This window comes from Syngnathus scovelli, chromosome 6 (genome assembly GCF_024217435.2).
Source record: "Syngnathus scovelli strain Florida chromosome 6, RoL_Ssco_1.2, whole genome shotgun sequence".
Taxonomy (NCBI): domain Eukaryota; kingdom Metazoa; phylum Chordata; class Actinopteri; order Syngnathiformes; family Syngnathidae; genus Syngnathus; species Syngnathus scovelli.
The window spans coordinates 15307593-15327365 of NC_090852.1; the positions used below are offsets into that span (position 1 = coordinate 15307593).

General features: G+C 44.2%; 2 protein-coding genes across 4 annotated transcripts; one reads left to right on the forward strand and one right to left on the reverse strand.

The window, feature by feature from the left end:
* The first annotated feature begins 1956 nt into the window (after positions 1–1956).
* Positions 1957–13389, forward strand: acanb (aggrecan b). 2 transcript variants are annotated; one of them, XM_049721987.1, is made up of 18 exons: positions 1957–2058; positions 5814–5892; positions 6065–6448; positions 6840–7014; positions 7188–7315; positions 7440–7733; positions 7842–8033; positions 8149–8323; positions 8399–8526; positions 8623–8916; positions 8994–9125; positions 9222–9329; positions 9429–10832; positions 10910–11068; positions 11149–11231; positions 11302–11446; positions 11539–11721; positions 11798–13389. In XM_049721987.1, the coding sequence occupies exons 2-18, from the start codon at positions 5820–5822 to the stop codon at positions 11884–11886; spliced, it is 4146 nt and encodes a 1381-aa protein (XP_049577944.1). In that variant the 5' UTR covers positions 1957–2058; positions 5814–5819; the 3' UTR covers positions 11887–13389. The 2 variants fall into 2 exon arrangements, with proteins under 2 accessions (XP_049577944.1, XP_049577945.1); XM_049721988.1 differs by having other exon boundaries at positions 7842–7970.
* A 98-nt stretch (positions 13390–13487) lies between these two features.
* hapln3 (hyaluronan and proteoglycan link protein 3) lies at positions 13488–19706 on the reverse strand. Of its 2 annotated transcripts, none has more exons than XM_049721997.1 (6): positions 19565–19706; positions 16320–16489; positions 15880–16022; positions 15141–15533; positions 14748–15050; positions 13488–14665 (listed from the first exon to the last, which is right to left on the reverse strand). In XM_049721997.1, exons 3-6 carry the CDS (start codon positions 16016–16018, stop codon positions 14388–14390), a joined length of 1113 nt encoding a protein of 370 aa, XP_049577954.1. In that variant the 5' UTR covers positions 16019–16022; positions 16320–16489; positions 19565–19706; the 3' UTR covers positions 13488–14387. The 2 variants fall into 2 exon arrangements, with proteins under 2 accessions (XP_049577954.1, XP_049577955.1); XM_049721998.1 differs by having other exon boundaries at positions 15880–16071.
* Between the last annotated feature and the right edge of the window lie 67 nt (positions 19707–19773).

Consider the following 19773-nt stretch of genomic DNA (forward strand, 5'->3'; position numbering starts at 1 on the left):
TTTAATAATGCGTTAATTGATTACAGCTAAATTAATAGAAAATATTTCAAAATTGCAGATTAATTATATTTTTAATTAAAATACATTTTATATACACACTTATACTTGAACGTTTTTATTAAACAAAACTTCCTATTGATTTGATATGGAGTATTTACAAAGCAAACTTTGTATTTTTATTTTTAAGGAGAATATTTGCTGTCCAAAAATGTATACGTAGGTGGGCTGCACGGGTCTGGTGCATGCGGCGGCACACTTTGTATGTTCACGTCTATATCTGTGCATGTAAACATACGTCGCGTGTCTTTCTATTCCTGAACTCACAAATGTGTCATGTCAAACATGTCATATTTACACAGTGGAGATAGAAATGAGGGAAATCCTATTTTATAAATCAGTATTGCGTAATTGGGAGCTAAACAAGATAAGCGGACAGATGGACGGATGGATGCTGTGGTAGATGCCGATGAGGTGACAGAGTTAAGCACAAAGTTACTTTCTGGGTGAAAACCTCCAAGGTCACCTCAACGCATTTTTGTTTAAATGTGGCAAAGCCCAAAAGCACATCCACAAAAAATCGAAATAGAAAAGTGGCTGAAGTGCGTCAACCCAAATGGGTAAAGGTACTTGACTGATCCAAATGGAGATATGTGTGTATGTGTGCACCAGGCCACTGTGAGAAGAACTCTGTTCTGAGGCAGGATGCCAGCCGCCGGTCATGTTTGTAGATTGTAAAAGTAACGTACGACATGAGTCATACCGCAACGTCTGGTGGCAGTGAGTCGTTTAAAAAGAAGTGTCATGGATAATATGGCTTCATGTTCATTTTGTGATTCACATCATCAACGTAACTTGCAGATATTTCATGTAACTTGTTCCATGAAAATTATCCATTTTCTTCACATATTATATTTATTTTAATTTAATTTATTTTTTGCATTTATTTATGTATTTATTTATTTTACAATTTATTTTCTAATTTCAGCCCGCTGAGCGAAATGCTAGCTATGGGTTGAGCACACAAATGAAACAATATTTATATTTGGAGACAAGGAAATCAATCAGGCTTTTCCAGGTAAAAAGGAGTCAGAAGGCGTAATAGCCTTTGCAAGCGTACAAACACCAAGTGTGTCGCTCAAACATGTCTGCAAGCCGGAGTTTAAAAAACGCCTCTTGACATGTTTTGCTTTGAACGTTGTGGCTAACGTGCGTGCGCGCGCGTCATGAGGGCGGCCAGCACAGGGCCCGCATTGATGCTCTTGAACGCAGGTTGATGGGGGCCACGCCCTTTTTTTTTTTCTTTTTCTTAAATGTTCGAGTACACAGGATGGCGCACGTGCAGGAGGTGAGCACATGTAAACACCTACAACTGCTTTTTTTTTTTTTTACATTCGTATTGGACATTCTAAGAATCTTGAGCAATGCCTCGAACACTCCCGGAGGAATCATCGAAATACATTTAGAGTGCTTATACAAAGTCTACACACCCCTGTTCAAATGAGTCCGTTTGCAAGCTGACTGTGTACTGGTAAACAAACATATGTATATACAGAGGCACCTCATCATGGTTCTAACCCACAGGGGTGTGTAGACTTTTACATCCACTGTATTTATGAGGGTTTGACCGATTCATCGGCTGGCTGATTTAGTTAGCTTATCTTAGTTCTTTTATAATCGTCAAAATCATCATCAAATTGTCCAAATTTTCTTTGCTATAAGTTTTTAGGTGACCAAAAAAAGTTATTTTCTTAATTACATATATTTTTAATTAATTAACCAAACAATTGTTTATTGTGAACTTCTTATGCTAAATATTCTAATAGGCCTAAAATAAATCCATATAAGCCCACCCCATTTGATGTTGCTTGCCCCTAAGCAGGAAAGGAGCCCATCTTGGAACCTTCCTCACGCTCCTTCCTCCTTTCCTTCCCTCCTCCTCCTTTTCCAACATCTAAATGTGCGCTGGCGTTTGAATAAAGCTTCTTTCTGCCCTCCTCCACAAGCAGGAGTCACAGCCCCCGCCAGTCAGCGGCCACCGGGAGCTTCAGAGCATCAACGGTACGTACCCGGCAACATGATTCACTTCAACAATCTTTCACGGAGTTGGAAATGAGATGTTGTGCAAGTAGAAGTTTGTGGATGGACTCACTGGTCTTGTAGATTTATTTTTTTTTTATTAATCTGAAACTATTAGCTCAAAAATTTCCTTTCGACGCATTTATCTGGTAGAGTATCAAAATTGATCTGTAAAATCAATTCAAAGTGATGGAATGATCTTTTTCCCCCGTTTCAGTACAATACTTTGATGAGTGACGCGATGATAAAAACCGATGCGATACCATTTGGGGGGCTTTGCTTAGAATTCTGCCGAGGTTTTACTTTTTGTATTAACCCAGGACCAATCAAGGGCTCCAATGTTGCCCACAATTAGGAGGCTGACATTTTGACATTTATATTACTTATCGTCATTGTTTTTTTCAAAAGTCACAATGAGACCTATTTGCCTTTAGATAATGAGTAAATATAGTTGAAACTTGTTCAAAGTGTTTCTTGCCATTTTCACCTGACAAACTAAACATTCCATAGAGTATTTAAAACGACCAGATAGCCTGAGCTAGGATACAATAGGAAACACCAAAAGTACCCGGGCTAATAATTAGCATCTATCGGCGGGCCGTTGTTAGCTTTTAAGCACTTATCTGAACAGAAACGATTCGGCGGGTTACAGACGATCTAAAACTCTTGGCGGGCATACGATTTCTTCTTTAGCATCTGCCAAGGAGGACCAGTATTAGTGCTGTACTGAGAAGCCAAGAGAGGAGCTAATTTTTGATGAATTTCTGTCTTATACAGCACCCAGGTGGCCTCAACTCACTGTAAGACAATATGCAGTGCAAAAGAAAGTGACAAATGATTACTTTTTGTCTTTTTCTAGCAAAATATTATAATTTTGTTGCTTTTTGGAGAGAGGATTAATAGCATTTCATTTTTAGTGGTGAAAGATGATTACGATATAAGTATGGTTAAGGGGAAAAAAATCTAGCTCAGATCTCAAGGCACTAATGTAAATTGTAATTGTTTATTATATACTGCAGTTATTTATTTAATTTATGCTTTTTTAAAATTCTTGCTTCAACGGGTCGTTTGTCGAGTGGGGGACACTGTTTGGGTACACCCTGTTTCATGCAGCAATTAGTTATTTCCTGAAAAAAAAATTATCCTGGGTATGCAATTATTGTAATTTCCTATAAAACAAAAAAAATCCGATCGTGGTTATAACTTAAAAAGAAACAGACGACATTTCCTGTTTGTGAGCCTCTCCCTGCCTCTGAAAGCCTTTTTGTTTATTGTTTTTTTTCTCCAAATTTCTGGATCAGAGGCACCTTTAGCAGTCCAGCAGCGAATTTTCCATCGCCTTTCTCCTTGGAGGCCACGTCCCGTTTCTATGGCGACGTTGGTCTCCCTGGGCTCCCATTGTGAATTTCAATTGGCAGATGTTGGTTGAATGAGAAAACAAAAATAAATGTTCACCACATATCACTCAAATGAATATGAATAAATTGTCCCTTTCCAACACTTGCTGACTACAGCAGACGTGGTTGTGACCTGAGAATGCGGAATATGTGCTACTAATGCACCTTTAACCACCTGTGATTTTTTTTTCCTCGCTATACAAGAGTGTGTGTGTTCTCCAACATGAACCTTACAGTACACACACACACATATTTCCTAGCATCAGACGCACGTTGCCACACGTCGCCTCTGAGTGTGTTGCACTGTGTGTGTTCATATCAATGTCCACTCTGTTCTGCCAATGAGGGACTTTGGAAGGTTTTTGGGGGTTGGGTGCCCGCCCCTTGTGTTTACCTTGGCAGGGTTGCACCCCTCCCAAAAAGCCCTGCCCCTGCCCCTGTCCATAGCAGGAACAAACCAAGGCCTCTTTGCCCACCGTCACCTCGGCTGCAAGCGGAACATACCACAGTGACCGAAGAGGGGAGCGGCCGCACCCCACCCCAGCCTAGCACACCCCGCCCCCATCAAATGAATGAACACACTGTGGCAGGTCACTCCATTTAGAGGCAATGACTCTTGATGAGCTTCAATGAGGAAAGTCGTTTTTTTTTTTTTTTTAATTGAGCCATCGACAACTAGAGTGGGCTAATTTGTCATTTAAAATCACTTCAAAGTAAAAAATAAAAAATAAATAAAAAATAAATATTTCAGCTGTTAGTTAACATGTCTGCCAAATTTGGACGATTAACCAGAAAATGGATATGGCCCATTTTGTGCATTAGAAATACAGTGAATCAAAATGACTTTCTAATCAAAAAGTAAGAAAAGTAAAAAATAAATCAACCTTACTTTCGGAGTCTTCCTTGCTCACCTGGCCTCACAGGTGCGGCCATCTTGAAAATAAGACTTTGCACTGTATTACAAAGGCTGCCTCTTATATGTCAAAGTTGGAACTACAACTTCATTTCAACCAGTAATAATCTGAAAGCTGTGCCTTTTTATCTATTTTTTTCTGCACTTAAAACTTTAAAATGATTTCCCAAATGCAGTTGTCCCACCCACCTGCTGTTGAGTATACAACCATTTGCAGGAAATACGTTATTACCCTGACTAAAACGGGAAAGTTATCCCCTCCCCTCCTTCACCTAATGAGCCTTTTAGACCAAGTGTTGACTTTGTGTTTGTTATTGGAGAGAAGTCTTTACTTCTCTTGTGCACTCTCGCTCAGTGGAGAACACAAACACACTGCGCCTTGTTGGAAACGTTCAAAATGTCCTTGTTGACCACGTAACATTTAACCTGACATATGATTTGGGTCAAATGTGACCCCTTTTGACATTCGACAAAAATAAAATTAAAAAAATAGTATAAATTGTATGAGTATAATAAATAGTATGATAAAAAATAAAAATAACCGTCATTCTGTCACACTGACATTTGACTTTTTCTAAAATGACAAAATATTCCCAAAAAAAAGGAATAACAATATTCCTGTTAGTGTTGTAATACATTTTAAAAGATGTGTACTTCCAGTTGAATTCTTTTTAGGATGTTCATTTCTATTTAGAACAGATTACATTGAGGATTGAAAATGAACTGTATGGAAGGGTTACGAGAAAAACACAACAACATTCAAACAATATTTAAAGACTGAGGCAGAGCAAAAATAGAGAGGTCTAAAATGGAAGAGTTACATCATGGCCATCCGCTTTGGGTCAGTACACACTGTGTGATATTTTGCATGCTGAGACAGCACGACAAACATTGGTGTGACTGTGCCTTTCTGTTTCAGTGCACAGTGTACCAGTGTTAATGGTCTACACACTTTTGCCAGTTTTCAGTTAGCTGCGTCATTCCAAAAGTTCTCTTTACAGCAGAGCGTCATCTTGTGGTCAACCTCTGTAAGTGTTAAAACGGTTGCAGATTCAATGACGTTCCTTTTTTCCCTTAAAAGTTGAGACTAATTTCCCTATCCAACCTGACTTGTGCTGCAAATGCATTTAAGCCGAATGAATCATATTTGGTTTCAACTAATTTCAGGCAGTTGGGATATTTCCTGTGACCTGGCGGCGACACAGAGCCGTTGGGTGTTTAGTCTTTCCAAATGATGTCATATTTGGAAACGTAAAGCCGCTCAGTCATTCAACACATCACGCTTTGTCCACACTAACTGAGACGTTCTTAAATAATTAATTTAAATAAATACATGCCAGAAAAAAAACTAAATAGAAGAAATATACTACACAGAAAGGAAAAAAAATATTGAAATACAAAATAAATGTTTTGTCTGTTGTCTTTAGGCGAGGATGACTTCCCTGCTTCTGCTGTGTGTGTCTTTGCCCTTCATCTCAGCAACTACATCATTTGGACACCATGACGGTACGGCTCGGTGCACACACAAGCTCTTCAACATTAAGCTCTCCAGCAAAACGACACGCAGCAGTATCACAAAATGTCATTCTGACCTGAGAGCAAAAATTTGCGTTGGACGTTTGCTTTTCCACGCCCACTCAAATCCCCACTCGTAATCTACACACTGTCTTTCACGCAGACTTGGACGGCACGCTACGTGTTAGCATCCCATCGGCGGCACCTCTGCGCCCCCTGCTGGGTGGCAAGGTGGTAGTGCCCTGCTACTTCCTGGACAACACCGTCAGCGACCCGGGCGCCCCGACCATCGCCCCGCTCTCCCACCGCATCAAATGGACCTTTATCACCAAGGAGAATATCACCACCGTCCTGGTGGCAACAGAGGGCAAAGTCCACGTTGAGAGGGATTACCTGGACAGAGTAACGATGGTCAACTACCCGATAGTGTCCACCGACGCCTCTCTGGAGATCACTGAGCTGAGGTCCAAAGACTCGGGCACCTACCGCTGCGAAGTCACGCACGGCATCGAGGACAACTATGACAGCGTGGACATCCAGGTTCAGGGTAAGTCATGTAGACACCATCTGATTTCTATTTCAATTGGATTTGGGCTTGGCTTGTTTCCATCTCGCGGTACACTTTGGTTGAGTTCAGTAAAACGGAAATGGTGACTTGATGGCAGATCTGGATCACACCTGACTATGACTCAGAGCCAGTCTGGGAATGCCTTGGCGTACACCAGCTGGAGCTGGAATCGGTGGCCGCAGACAGATGACTTACATTGCTTCATTTTTCTATAACATTGTCCTGTGAGATTGGTAAGGGGTGGCCGGTCTGGTTGGTGAACAGGCACACACATCAAATTCAGGAGCAGGGTCCCAAACTGAACCATAAACTACATGGTGTGAACACAACTAAAACATATTCCCTCTCGTTCTTCACGTCTGACCGACAGGTATCGTGTTCCACTATCGAGCCATCACCACCCGGTACACCCTGACATTTGAGAAGGCAAAGGCCGCTTGCATCCAAAACAGCGCCACCATTGCAACCCCTGCCCAACTGCAGGCCGCCTACGACGATGGCTACCACCAGTGTGATGCCGGATGGTTGTCTGATCAGACTGTCAGGTAATATTCACCTATCTGTGGTCAATGGAGAATGAACTTTTAAAGTCTTCCAACCACATGAGAATGTTGGTTTTCATCACATTGACATAAATGAATGCCAATAACATCCACAACCACATCACAGCGAATAATAAGAATCCAGGTCCTGAAGCTGATTTACTTTCCCTTTTCAGGTACCCCATCCATGAGCCTAGGAAGGAATGCTACGGAGACAAGGAAAACTTCCCTGGCGTGAGAACCTATGGTGTGAGAGACGTCAATGAGACTTATGACGTGTACTGTTTTGCGGAGAAGATGGCAGGTACGTTGCGCAACAGGATACCAACTACACTGCAATGGTGTGGTTGAGTTAAATCCCTGCGCTGGCGAAAATTCTGTCCCAATATATCTTGGGAAAATTGACTGAATGTGTTTCTCCCCTCCAGGCAGAGTCTTCTACTCCATGTCAGTAGAGAAGTTCACCTTCCAAGAAGCTGATGATCAGTGCACTAAACTGGGTGCCAGACTGGCCAACACCGGAGAGCTTTACCTGGCCTGGAAGGGCGGCATGGATGTGTGTAATGCCGGCTGGTTGGGCGACAGGAGCGTGCGCTACCCCATCAACATTCGCAGGCCTCAGTGTGGAGGCGGGCTCCTGGGAGTCCGAACGGTCTACCTGTTTCCCAACCAGACGGGATACCCCCTACCGAGCTCCCGTTACGATGCTATCTGCTTCCAAGGTACATGTTCAACCTCAACGAGAGTGGCAATGCCTCAGTATTGAAAAACTAGACTGCAGGACCATTGACCTGAGTAGTTCTGAAAGTATAACTTTGTCACATTAACAGGTCACGATGACGAAGGCGCAGTTCCCGGCAGGATCACTCCTTTCCCAGACATCATGAGCATTACCCCCGCCCCTGGAGTTTATCCAGGACTGACAACCCCCGCTGGAGGTCAAGAGATCAAGCAAGGAGGTGTGGACATTCTCACCAAACCTATCTCACCTCCTTTTACAGACGCCACCATGGCTCCCACTGGTAAACTTGTCGTTCTTCTCTAATGGCATCGTAGTCAGCGCATCACAAATCCTCGCGACATGACGACCATAAGATTGAAATCAGAATGTTCTCAATCTCATTTTCTGGCCAATAGGTGTGGTGTTCCACTACCGACCCATTACGGGTCGGTACACACTGAGCTTTCTGGAGGCCCAACAGGCCTGCAAGAGTATTGGAGCAGTCATCGCCAGTCCCTTGCAGCTCCAGGCAGCCTTCGAGAAAGGCTTGCACCAATGTGACGCTGGTTGGCTCGCTGACCAGAGTGTCAGGTGTGCTAAAGGCAGAATTAATGCACGCAAGTAGACTCCTCATAAACATCTAAAAGAAATATCTCTTGTGTTCAGGTATCCCATCGTTTCACCCCGAGATAACTGTGCAGGCAATCTTCTTCACCTTCCGGGAGTCCGATCCTACGGCCTAAGGCCAGACTCTGAGCGTTATGATGTATTTTGCTATGTCGAAAGTCTGCAAGGTCAGGATCTAGTCACACCTGAAATCACTGAATTTATGTGTTGTCAACACCAAATGTAGGTCTTGGCATCATGCAATTTCACTCTTTCTTTCCAAGGTGAGGTCTTCTTCACCAGCGACTATGACAGTTTCTCCTTTGAGGAGGCCGTGCAGCACTGTGAGGAACTCAACACCACACTGGCCACCACCGGCCAGATGTACGCCGCATGGAACCAAGGCCTTGACAAGTGCCGCCCAGGTTGGCTGATGGACCGCAGTGTCCGGTATCCCATCAAAAGCTCCAGATCCAACTGCGGGGGCGGCCAAGTGGGCGTGCACATTATCTACGCTTTCCCCAACCAGACGGGATTTCCCGATGAGCACTCGCGCTATGACGCCTACTGTTTCAAAGGTAAGTAACTGTCATTCATCTTTTGGGTTCTCACCAAATATTACTGTCGATTCCCAACTGGATTTTGTGTTTTACAGCTGAAACACTCACCATTGGGACTGACAGCAAAAGCACCATTGACACCATCAGTGAAACCATTTTTGACAAGTTACTGACAGTGGATGTTATCAGAAAGACAACGGTCGCAGTCGATCACGTCATTCCTACTCGTAAGACTGATTCTGTGAAATCCCTTTTAAAGTTGCTTTCTATTTTGGTCACTCCACTTTCCTAGTCTCACGTGAAATTTTGTTGTTTGATTTTAGTCGAACCATCGGTGGGTTACAATGACACCCAAACAATTCTGAACGCTACAGAAATCGAAGATGTTATCCAAAGGACAAACATCACAACCCAGCTAATTGCACCTACTGGTAAGACAGCTTTGATCAACTGCATGAACATAAAATAGGTTTTGAAGGATTGCACAGTACCTGCACATTGAAAAATGACATCTCCAATTTGACTTCTAGTTCCACTGGATGGTTCTGCATCTGGATCAGGCGATGCTTCAGCCAGCGGGGATCTTCAAATCTCAGGCGATCATTCAGCCAGCGGGGATCTTCAAATCTCAGGCGATCATTCAGCAAGTGGGGACCTTCAGATCTCAGGCGATCATTCAGCCAGTGGGGATCTTCAAATCTCAGGCGAGTCCAGCACCACCAGCGGGAGCGGAGTGTCTGGCTCAGGACTGGACATCACCTTCAGTGGACACACAGACATCCTGTCAGGAGACCATTCTGCCTCTGGTGACCCGCAAGGAGCAGAGGGTGGCAGCGCAATCTTCACCTCAGGAGACTCCTATAGTGCATCAGGATCTGGGTCCGGTTTTGTTGTGTCAGGGTCAGGCTCTGCAAGGGGCAGTGGAGACATTAGTGGCAGCAGTGGTGACATTCTGATCAATATACTGGATGGAAAAGAGAAAGAACTGGTGATCCCAACCCTCACTGAGCAGGAGTTAGGTAGTGGAGTCTTGTGGGCGTCAGGTATGTCCGGGTCAGGAAGCATGTCTGGATCAGGAGGTATGTCCGGGTCAGGCAGTGGAATTTCTGGTATCACTTTTACGGTCAACAGTGCCATTGACATGACAGTTCAGCAATCAGGAGAGCAGGAGTTGTACGGATCTGCAGAAATGTCCGGCTCAGGATCAATTTCCGGATCAGGCTCCTTGTCTGGGTCAGGCATCAGTGGATTTTCTGGCATCACCTTTACAGACAGCAGTGGCGTTGACCTAACAGTCCTTCAATCAGGAGAGCAGGAGTTGTATGGGTCTTCTGAAATGTCCGGTTCAGGATCTTTGTCTGGATCTGGCTCTGGCTCTTTGTCAGGGTCAGGCATCAGTGGATTTTCCAGCATCTCCTTCACAGACAACAGTGCCATTGACTTAACAATCCAGCCATCAGGAGATCAGGAGTTGTCTGGATCTCATCCCTATGCATCGGGCTATCCCAGCGGCTTTCCGAGTGGTTTTGCATCTGGTCTTTCGGGCAGCGGTTCTGCCTCTGGCCAACCAACCCAAACGGACGATGATGTCATCTTTCTAACAACTGACGGGCTGAAGGAAGTTACCGTTTCCCCTCAGGTGCATCATTCAGAAGAGGGACGCGGGGTTGTAGAAATTAGTGGCCAGGAAAGTGGCTCGGGAACCCCTCTTCAGATCTCTAGCAGTGGCGAGCCCTCAACTGCCGGGGTTTCTATAGCTTTTCCTCCTGGATCTACAATGACCTATCCAGACAACAATGGATCATCTGGATACGAGGAAGAGGAGGCTACAGTCGTCGTTCTGACTCCAGATCCTGCGTACGTCAGCCCAACCACAGCACCGTCGATTTCACTGGCGACACCTCCCGTTGTGGAACAGCCACAAGTAGAAGAGGGTATGTTGCTCACGATAATGCACACAAAGAAATAACAGACGATGTATCGATAAAGTCTTTTGTCATATTGTGTGCAGCTGTACACGGTTGTCCCGAGGGTTGGTTGGAGTTCAGGGGAAGCTGTTACCTCCACTTTGCCGACAGACACACCTGGTCAGATGCCGAGCAACGTTGCCAGGAACTCAATGCCCACCTGGTCAGTGTCACATCTGAAGAGGAGCAGCAGTTTCTCAACTGTAAGTGATTCTCCCAATTTCAGCGCATTTCAGGTGCAAACCGAACCAGTCTCGGAAATATCAATGTCTCTGCTTCATAGCTAAAGGTCAAGACTATGAGTGGATCGGACTCAATGACAAAGAAGTCCAGAATGAATTCCGCTGGACAGACGGCAGCGCCCTGGTGAGTTTCAAGATGGAGGCGTATCTCGGAACAAGGGTTCACACTTTTTGCGGCAATTGTGCCATCCCAGACGTATGAGAACTGGAGACCTAACCAACCTGACAACTACTTCAACTCCGGGGAGGACTGCGTGGTTATGATCGGGCACGAGGGAGGCCAATGGAACGACGTTCCTTGCAATTACTACCTTCCCTTCTCGTGCAAGACTCAACCCGGTAGGAACTAATCCAGATCGACGCCCTATGTATCAAAACCAATTTGAATTAAAAGATCATTCATTTCATTTCATCAATGTCTGTCTTGCCAGCGGGGTGCGGAGCGCCCCCAGAGGTGGCTCACGGCTCACCGATGGGCGTCACCAGAGATCACTACGCCGTCAACTCCAAAGTGCGCTACCAGTGTCAAGCGGGCTACACGCAGCGCCACCTGCCTGTCATACGTTGCATGGAGAACGGACAATGGGAGAGGCCACAAGTGGAATGCACAGAAAGTGAGTTTGCCCAACTATAGTAGGATTTTGTGCCCCCCAAAAAATGAAAAACTAAATCTTTGGCTTGCCCCTCCAGCATCCGGCGGCAACAGGCTACACAAACGATCGGTGAAGAGCAGAAGTCGAGCAGTCAGCGGCCGACGGGAGCACAGGAAGACGCTTTGAGCGGGACTGAATGAAGTGCAAATGAGATTCACAAAAGGACCCCCTCTCGTGGACACCAAGCATATTGCCCGACCAAAAAAGGAAATCCGCCAATGTAAATACAAAAGCACTAAAACACATTTAAACGGTGACGATGTAACTGACTCACATTTCTCTCCGTGTCTTTAATGAAGGCACTTACATTATGTTATTTATAGAGTCTAATTTATAGCTGTAACAAGTTCTCCATGCACAAGTACTACTGGAGGAGTCAAGGCAAAAGTGTTATTGATTGCAAATGATAGCGTGTTGCTATACTATATTTTGAGCCCATTTTATGTCAGGGTCTGTGTTTGTACTATTTGGTCCTCGGGGGCGATTTTTAAAACAATTTTATTTTTGTGTAGTACAGATTTGTTTTAATTAAATTAATTCATACGATGCTTTTCACAACATTCTGTTTGTCAGTACAAACAAGTTCCTAGTTTTAAACACAAAGAAATGAATTGAAAGGTTTAACTAAGACGTAGTCATTTTGGGATTTTTAAAAAAAAAAAAAAAGACATTAATCGAGATTAATTGAAGCATACTTAGTCCCACTCTCACGTTAGATAAAATATTTTTTTAGGAAATAATGGGCACTTTTGATAACATTTTGACGTTTATGAAAACGTTTGCCTTTAGGTTACGTTGCTTTGTGTTGAGCAAAATGCGAAGATTCTTAATTGTCTCAATGTTAAGGAAAACATAAAAACATAAATAAATAAATGTTCTTAAAATTGTGCAAAAAAAATCGACCATTATGTCTTCCCACTCTTGTATAGGTTTTTAAAATAACAAATACCGCTAAATATTCCCATAGTTGAGGATAATTTGTCCTTTTAAAACATAAAATAGCTTTCTGAAACATTCCATATGCAAACACAAATCCGAATTCAACATGTCTGTGATGTGAAACTCCCATTTGAATGGTAACTGATAGTGGAGACCCATCGCTGGCTTTACGCTTGGGACTCACTGTAAATATTCTACGCCGCAACTGTGTGAACAGCAGGATCTGTCATTAACATTCAATTTCTTTGTCATTATTCATCCTGTATCATTCCTTGTTATCAAATGCAGATGATGTCACGGGTTACCTAGTCTGTGGAACCGGATGAATGTGATTAGTTTGTTGTGTAGTTTTAAAATGTGACCCCCATTTGCAGAACACACTGGCGCACAGATAGTCCATTCCTACTCAGTTTAAGTTCTCACAGTATATAAAATTAAAAATATATATGTGGCACTTCTGCAGGGGAAAAAAAGTGTTTTAGAAGGCAGATACAGACTGTGAAGTTGTACGATCCGATATAAGTGACAGCGAGTACATCGAGCGGACAGTCAATTTCATTTTTGAAGAATAAAACAGGCGCCGTAATAGAAAGAAATAAAGTCAATAAGTCACTGTGTGGTTGTCGCCATCCCTGACGTGAGCATACAGTCTGCTGTAGTGTGCTGCGCCAAATAAAAAGATGGAATCCAGTCCATGCGTGTGAGTGACATTTCTTTTTTTTTTTGCCCCTGTGACAATTGGCGTCATAGTGGACATAACTGGCAAAAAGCAAAAATATCAAATCAAAGACGTGCCCAGTAGTGATTTATTGCGTCATATAAAACAATACAAAATTGGATTGCTGTATCTTAGTACATCTAAAAAGAAGCAGTTGTTATCGGATATTCCACGCCTAAAAAAAGTATAAATCGAGCAAATACACTGAATTGCTGTTTTAATGAAAAAGCAACACTAATGTTTAAGTCACAGACGCTTAAGTAAACCAGTAGGAGGAGCCCTTCAGCTAAATGTACAGCGCGTGTGACGTCACAGTGAGAGGGAAAAATAAACAAAAAACATGCTAACTTCCAGGTGACACAAAGTAAAAGTAAAAAATCATCCAGAATGGTGATTACAGCATATTTATACAATCATCTTATTCTTTTGTACAAGACGTCCCAAAGTGTTCCAACGTCCCTTTTCCAATGCACGGTACCTACTCGTCTCAGCATGGCTCCACTTGCTATTGACGCTTCATCTCAAATGCTTCAAAAGATTATGGCGCAATTCGTTCGCTGGACTTGACAATAACGTTTTTCAACAGGGAGGGGTGGAGGGAACAGAATTAAACCCCATTGTCTTTACGAGGAATGGGCCATCGGAAAAAACAAAGTACAAACACACACGCTAACGTTAGCTTACCCCGATGTGGCTTCTTAGCTGTGGACGTCGCACGCTCCTCTTCTTGCCCTTAGTCACCCGACCACTGAAGAAGTTTTAGAATGAGGTGGAAAACCAACCACCCCAAACCGAGGCGAGTAGAGCCAAGTGAGTACTGTGCAGTGGGAAAGAGGCGTCAAGAAGTTGGCATCACAGTCACTAGTGGTCTTAAGGAGGAAGAGGAGAACAATATCAATTCAAATGGTCTCAATAATGCCCATTTTTTTGTAGGCTAATGCTAAAGCTAACCTCTCATACAAACCAGAGGTTAGCGATAACAGTAGACACCAAATTTCAGGTGGCGCGGAGGGAAGCCGAAGCTACGCACGCCCGCATGCGGCGGCCCGCAGTTAGCGCGGGGCTTAACGATGGGATAGCGGACGCTGCCGTCCGCCAGCCACCCGGCGTCACAACGGTCCAATCCCGCCAGTCTCCACGCGGCGTACAGCTGGCCCACTTTGGCGATGTGAGCGGAGTTTCCCGCGCACGCCTGCAGCGCTTCGGTGAAGTTGAGCTTGGTTGGGCTCGCTAGGAAGTAGACGGTCCCTGCGGAAGGGGAAGTCAAACAGTTGTTTACGTTCTAACCCGTACGAGTCTAAAGACACCTTTGCCGTTTTCTGATTCTGACCTTTGATGGAAGCGGAGAAGCAGAAGGCGTCGAAGCGGTGGAGGAGGCGATGGCGTTGGCCGTAGGTGCGCAGGCCCGGCGCCAGGTCTGCCCCCCCGCATCCGTCACGCGGCGTCGTGATGGGGTACTGCACGGTGCCGTCGGCCAACCAGCCGGCGTTGCACCAGTCCAAGCCCTCGTCCCACGCCGTGAAGAGCTGCTCGAAGGTGGCCAGGGTGGCGTCCTGATCCTGGCACGCCTGCTGGGCCCCCTGGAAGTTGAAGTGGTAGCGCCCTTCGGTGGAGTGGTACGGAAACACCACACCTACAGCCGAGAAGAGAAATACACTGGCTCATGGAAAATGATGTTGCAAATGATTCTGGGAGGTTCTTTTCCCGTTCTCGATCCACTCACCCCGCAGCTCCAATTCCACGGTAACGCTCTCATCCTCCAACCCGTCTATCACCTCGCAACGGTACCGCCCCGTGTCGTTGAGACGCAGCTCACTGATGACCAGCGACATGTCGCCCGGCGCCGAGCGTCGCAGGCGGACTCGGCCCCGGAATCCGCCGTAGCTGCGGTGGCGGTGGTCCATGGCGACCATCACCTGCGTTTCCATGGCGGCGGGGTGAACGGGCTCGCCGATGGCGTTGGCGGGCAACCACGACCACTTGACCCGCGTCCGGCGCGGCTCGTTGAGCTCGGGTTTGTAATGGAAGTGGCAGGGAAGGGTGACGCTGCTGCCCCTGGTGGCTGACACGGACGGGTTCGGGGACTCCACGTACAGACGGACCCCGTTGAAATAGACTGTGAGAAGACACAACTTGGTCACTTGGGAAAAAAAAAAAAAAAGACATTGTGACATAAAAAACACAATATAGGTCATGTATATTAAACTGAGGATAAGTGGTTCGCAAAATGAAAGAATGGATGGATAGATTTTCCATATTTAAAAATTAATCACAAAATAAATGATGTATTGGAAAATATAGCAATATTATGGAGATCAAAATGGGGCATAAAAACAGATTCAAAAGATAATTAAATAATCCAATAAAAAATATGAACGCCAAAAATATGAACAGACATACACGGATTAACGCTTTTAAAATATATATTTTTTGCAACAAATATAATGAACTAAGACATCTACTTTCTCCGTTGCCATTGCCGTTGCTGCCGTCATGATAGTAGAAGCCGTTCTTGTAGTTGAAGTGAACGGCGGCGGCGGTGGCTGGCAGCAGCATAAGTCCGCAGACGGCCAACAGGGGGCGCAAGAGACCACCAAGCATGACGCTGAAAGACAATTTTCACGCACACACACACACACAAAAAAGAAAGTCCCCTAAATACCAACAGGGTGTTTTAGTCACATCCAAACAAAAAGCCTACAAAAAATATCAAAACATGTATACATCAAATTGTTTAAAGTAAAATATTGTCTTTTAAAGTCGTCCTGCTGCTCTTCTGTTCCCATCACTAATAAACAGCAAAGTTTCTAACAACGGATTTCTCCTTTCTCGTCGAATTATTCGTCTTCAATATTTTCACTTTGAGCACAACATGAATGATAACAAACATGGTTAAACTCACCAACTGAGAATAGACGAGAAGAACGCAAAGTGTCGCTTCCAGCTCGTTTGCTCACTGCACGCGTCTGTGTGGATACGTTCCTCTATGGATGTGTGTGGACTTCACCGTCTCCTCCTCCTTCTCCTCCTCAACGTGGGGTGACGTCACCACGGTGGGCTCCACACTGCGACCTCAAGTGACACAGTAGTAGTGGGTGACAATTAAGAAAAAATCATTTCAACACGTCAAATATTGGTTTACATTTACACATCTTAATAATTATCAAAATCAAAACGATTTTAAATGTAATCTAGGTGTGAATTTAAGGGAATAAAGTATATTATAGAAACATTGTAGCTAAAATTGCTTACTTGTGTTTCATATAAGTCATGCTAGCATTAAGGAAAGATAGTTTTTGCTACCATTTAGCGTTTGTATCAAAAATTGTACTTGCATACTGAAGCGAAAACAAAAAAATCTGTGAATGAAGTCACGCATCTCAAAAACTCCCATCAGGCAACTGTCGAGATGCCACTGTAGCTTTTGGTGGCATCATGTTGTCGGACGCCATTAAGTTGGGCCATAGCTTTATTCAATAGAAGAATGTGCTTTGCCGCCATCTTCTGGCATGTATAGGTAATTACAGTCACAGGGGTTCACTGTCCAAAGAGTTAACAGGCAATTTTCCGCAATATGTCCCGTTGAATGAAAGTCAGCTGCAAAGACAACACAAGCCAAGCATTTGTCCAGAAGGCTGGCAGCCATGTTGGCTAAAGGTTATTTTTGTTTTGCCAAAGCCTTGAGTAGATAGAACATGCGTCGCCCTCGTCAAATTGCGTTACAGTGGTGAAAAACAAGCGTGGTGGGTTCGCGGGGGAGGCTTCCGCAGTCAATATACTGTTGAGCAAACACTGTCACGGTTGAGTGAAGCGCAGATGTTGGCCGCTCTCCTGACACCAAGCCCCAACCTCTGGCCACCGACAACACCATAAAAACACTTCAACGTCCTGCTTCCCTTGCATAATCTTTACACAGGAGTTTGAAATAATTCCGAGAACCGTCCATGTTCACACCACATTACCCGTCGCTCTTTAAAGAGTCAAAGCAGGCAGATTGTAATTTGGTAAATTCTGTATTCTAACACGCACAAGATTGTACACAGCAATATTAAAACGTTCAACTCACATAATCCACCAATCACTATTTTGTGTGGAGTTCCTCAGGGATTTTTCAATCCCACCATTTTCTCTTGAAATAAAAATAAATAAATAAATAAATAAATAAATAAATAAATAAATAAATAAATAAGTAAATAAATGCACACTACAGGAAGACGTAATTGACATTTTTTTCTTAGACATCACAAATGGTGATAAGAAATGGAATGGACCTAAGATACTTCCCTGAGGAACCCCACTTAAAATTGTGATTGTTAGTCGGGACACAGAGGTTCTCCTAAAAAAAGCACTGGGGTCACATTCCACTTGTGGAGAGTGATGACAAGATGATGGACTGCTGTCAAGTGAGTCTTGCCAGGTTTGTTATCACTTCCTCAACAATCGAGCATTTCAAGCGTACCTGGCTGAAACCAGTGTTCGTCCCTAAGTTGTTATCTCGCTCAGTCTTCCCAGGGCCGCACATGAAAGCTTACCGCCTGAGGCCACAAATACCAGCACCCCCTCCCTCCCCCTTTTAAAGCCACCCCCATTGTCACAAAGAGTAGAGGGCTATAATTTGGGCGCGGGCCCGCAACCTTCAAGGCCAGCCACCGCTCGTTTGTTTGCGTTTGTGCGGAGCCCAGACGTCTATTGTGTTACCACATCAGTGTGGACACACCGTCATTACACAACCTCTGAAGGAAGGTAAGTGTGTATTTGTGTGTGTGTGAGTGGATTAGTGAGGAAGTCGAGCGTCAACTGGAATAACAACTAATAACGTCCTTGTTTTTGTTCGTCGGTAGTCCAAACGCATCGACGGCAAATCTAAAAAGACAGAATGGATTGTAAATTCTTTTCATCACATGTGAGCAGAAATAGACGACTTTTCCAGGATGATTTCCTCATTAAAAAGTTCCTGCAGCAGGAAGTTGGAAGGAGCAGGGATGGGTAGATAGATAGACGTGTCCGTCACTTGATTAATGAGCTCGCCTGTGCGGGAATTGTTTCCAGGATGAAACCGGCTCACACACGTGACATGTTGTCAACTTCAATTTGGATATTTGCTTTCTTTGAAGTAAGGAGCTATTTCCGAAGCAAACACACGGACGGAAGAACCACTCCTCCACAAAACGAATTTCTTCAAACGAGTCAAGCAATGACACATTTGGAATCAGATGAAACGCTCGTGGGTGGACGGTGGGGCCAGTGTTTGCATGGCTGTCTTACAGTCCCACTGTTCTGGGTTCGAATCTCAGCTCCAGCTTGTGTGGACGCGACACTGGATGTTGTCCATCCATCTCAAGCTGCTCATACCAACGGGCGGACGGGGCAGGGTGGGAGAGGAGGATGAAGTTTTACTCCAGAGGTGAATCTGCCCTGAGGGCCCCTGCCTGGGTGATGAGTCAATAAAAATTGATGCAAGGAGCAATCCATAGCCTCCCCCTCCCCCTTCCCTCCTGACTTCACTCTCACATTTCAATTTGACATCAATGGAAGCATCCACACCCAAAGAAAAATAATAATGGTCTGGAACGTCTGGATGTTTTTTTTTTTTTTAAAAGATAATAAGATTAATATATAAAATAATTTAATATAAATAATTTCTAATAATATATTTGATTAGAAATAATATATTATGTAATATGTAAAAAATTCTACAGATAATAAATAATAATCATAATAATGTAATCTCATAATAATACTTGAAAATAGCTAACCAGGATTTATTTCAGTGACAAATCCACTCAAATGCTTCTGTGCAGAAAGAACTGGTCAGATTTCATTGCTCCTATTAAAACCGCCTAGTCAGCACACTTATTGTAACACACGTGCCTTCAAGGCCTTTGAGAAAAAGCATTGTTATAAATAAAAGTAGATTTTTTTGGGGGGGGGTCTGGGCGGGGAGGGAGGTCGGCATGAGCGCCGGCAACATGTTAAAGTCACTATGTAACATAAAACAAACGATGCCGTGTTTGGTAACTCAAGCAAGATGGTGTGTTTTTTTTTTTTATTTCCTGATTTCACCCAACAGCGATGATGAGCTCATTATAAACAAACACATGCAAAGGCAATGTGGCGTATTTACATATGTGAGCGTTCGACACTTACTTGCATGACCTTCCCAGCAGCCTAATGAGGCTGCGCAGCGGGATCAGGCGAGCTCGGCGTCGCTCGGTGTGGTTCCCTGGAGGCCTGCGGGGGGTTAAATGCTAAACAGGCAAAACGGCCCTCGGAGCTTTTCCGCCTTTTGATCTCGCACCTTTTTCAATGGAGAACAGCTGCAATCAGTTCAAACGTTGGAATCAAAAGTGCTTTCG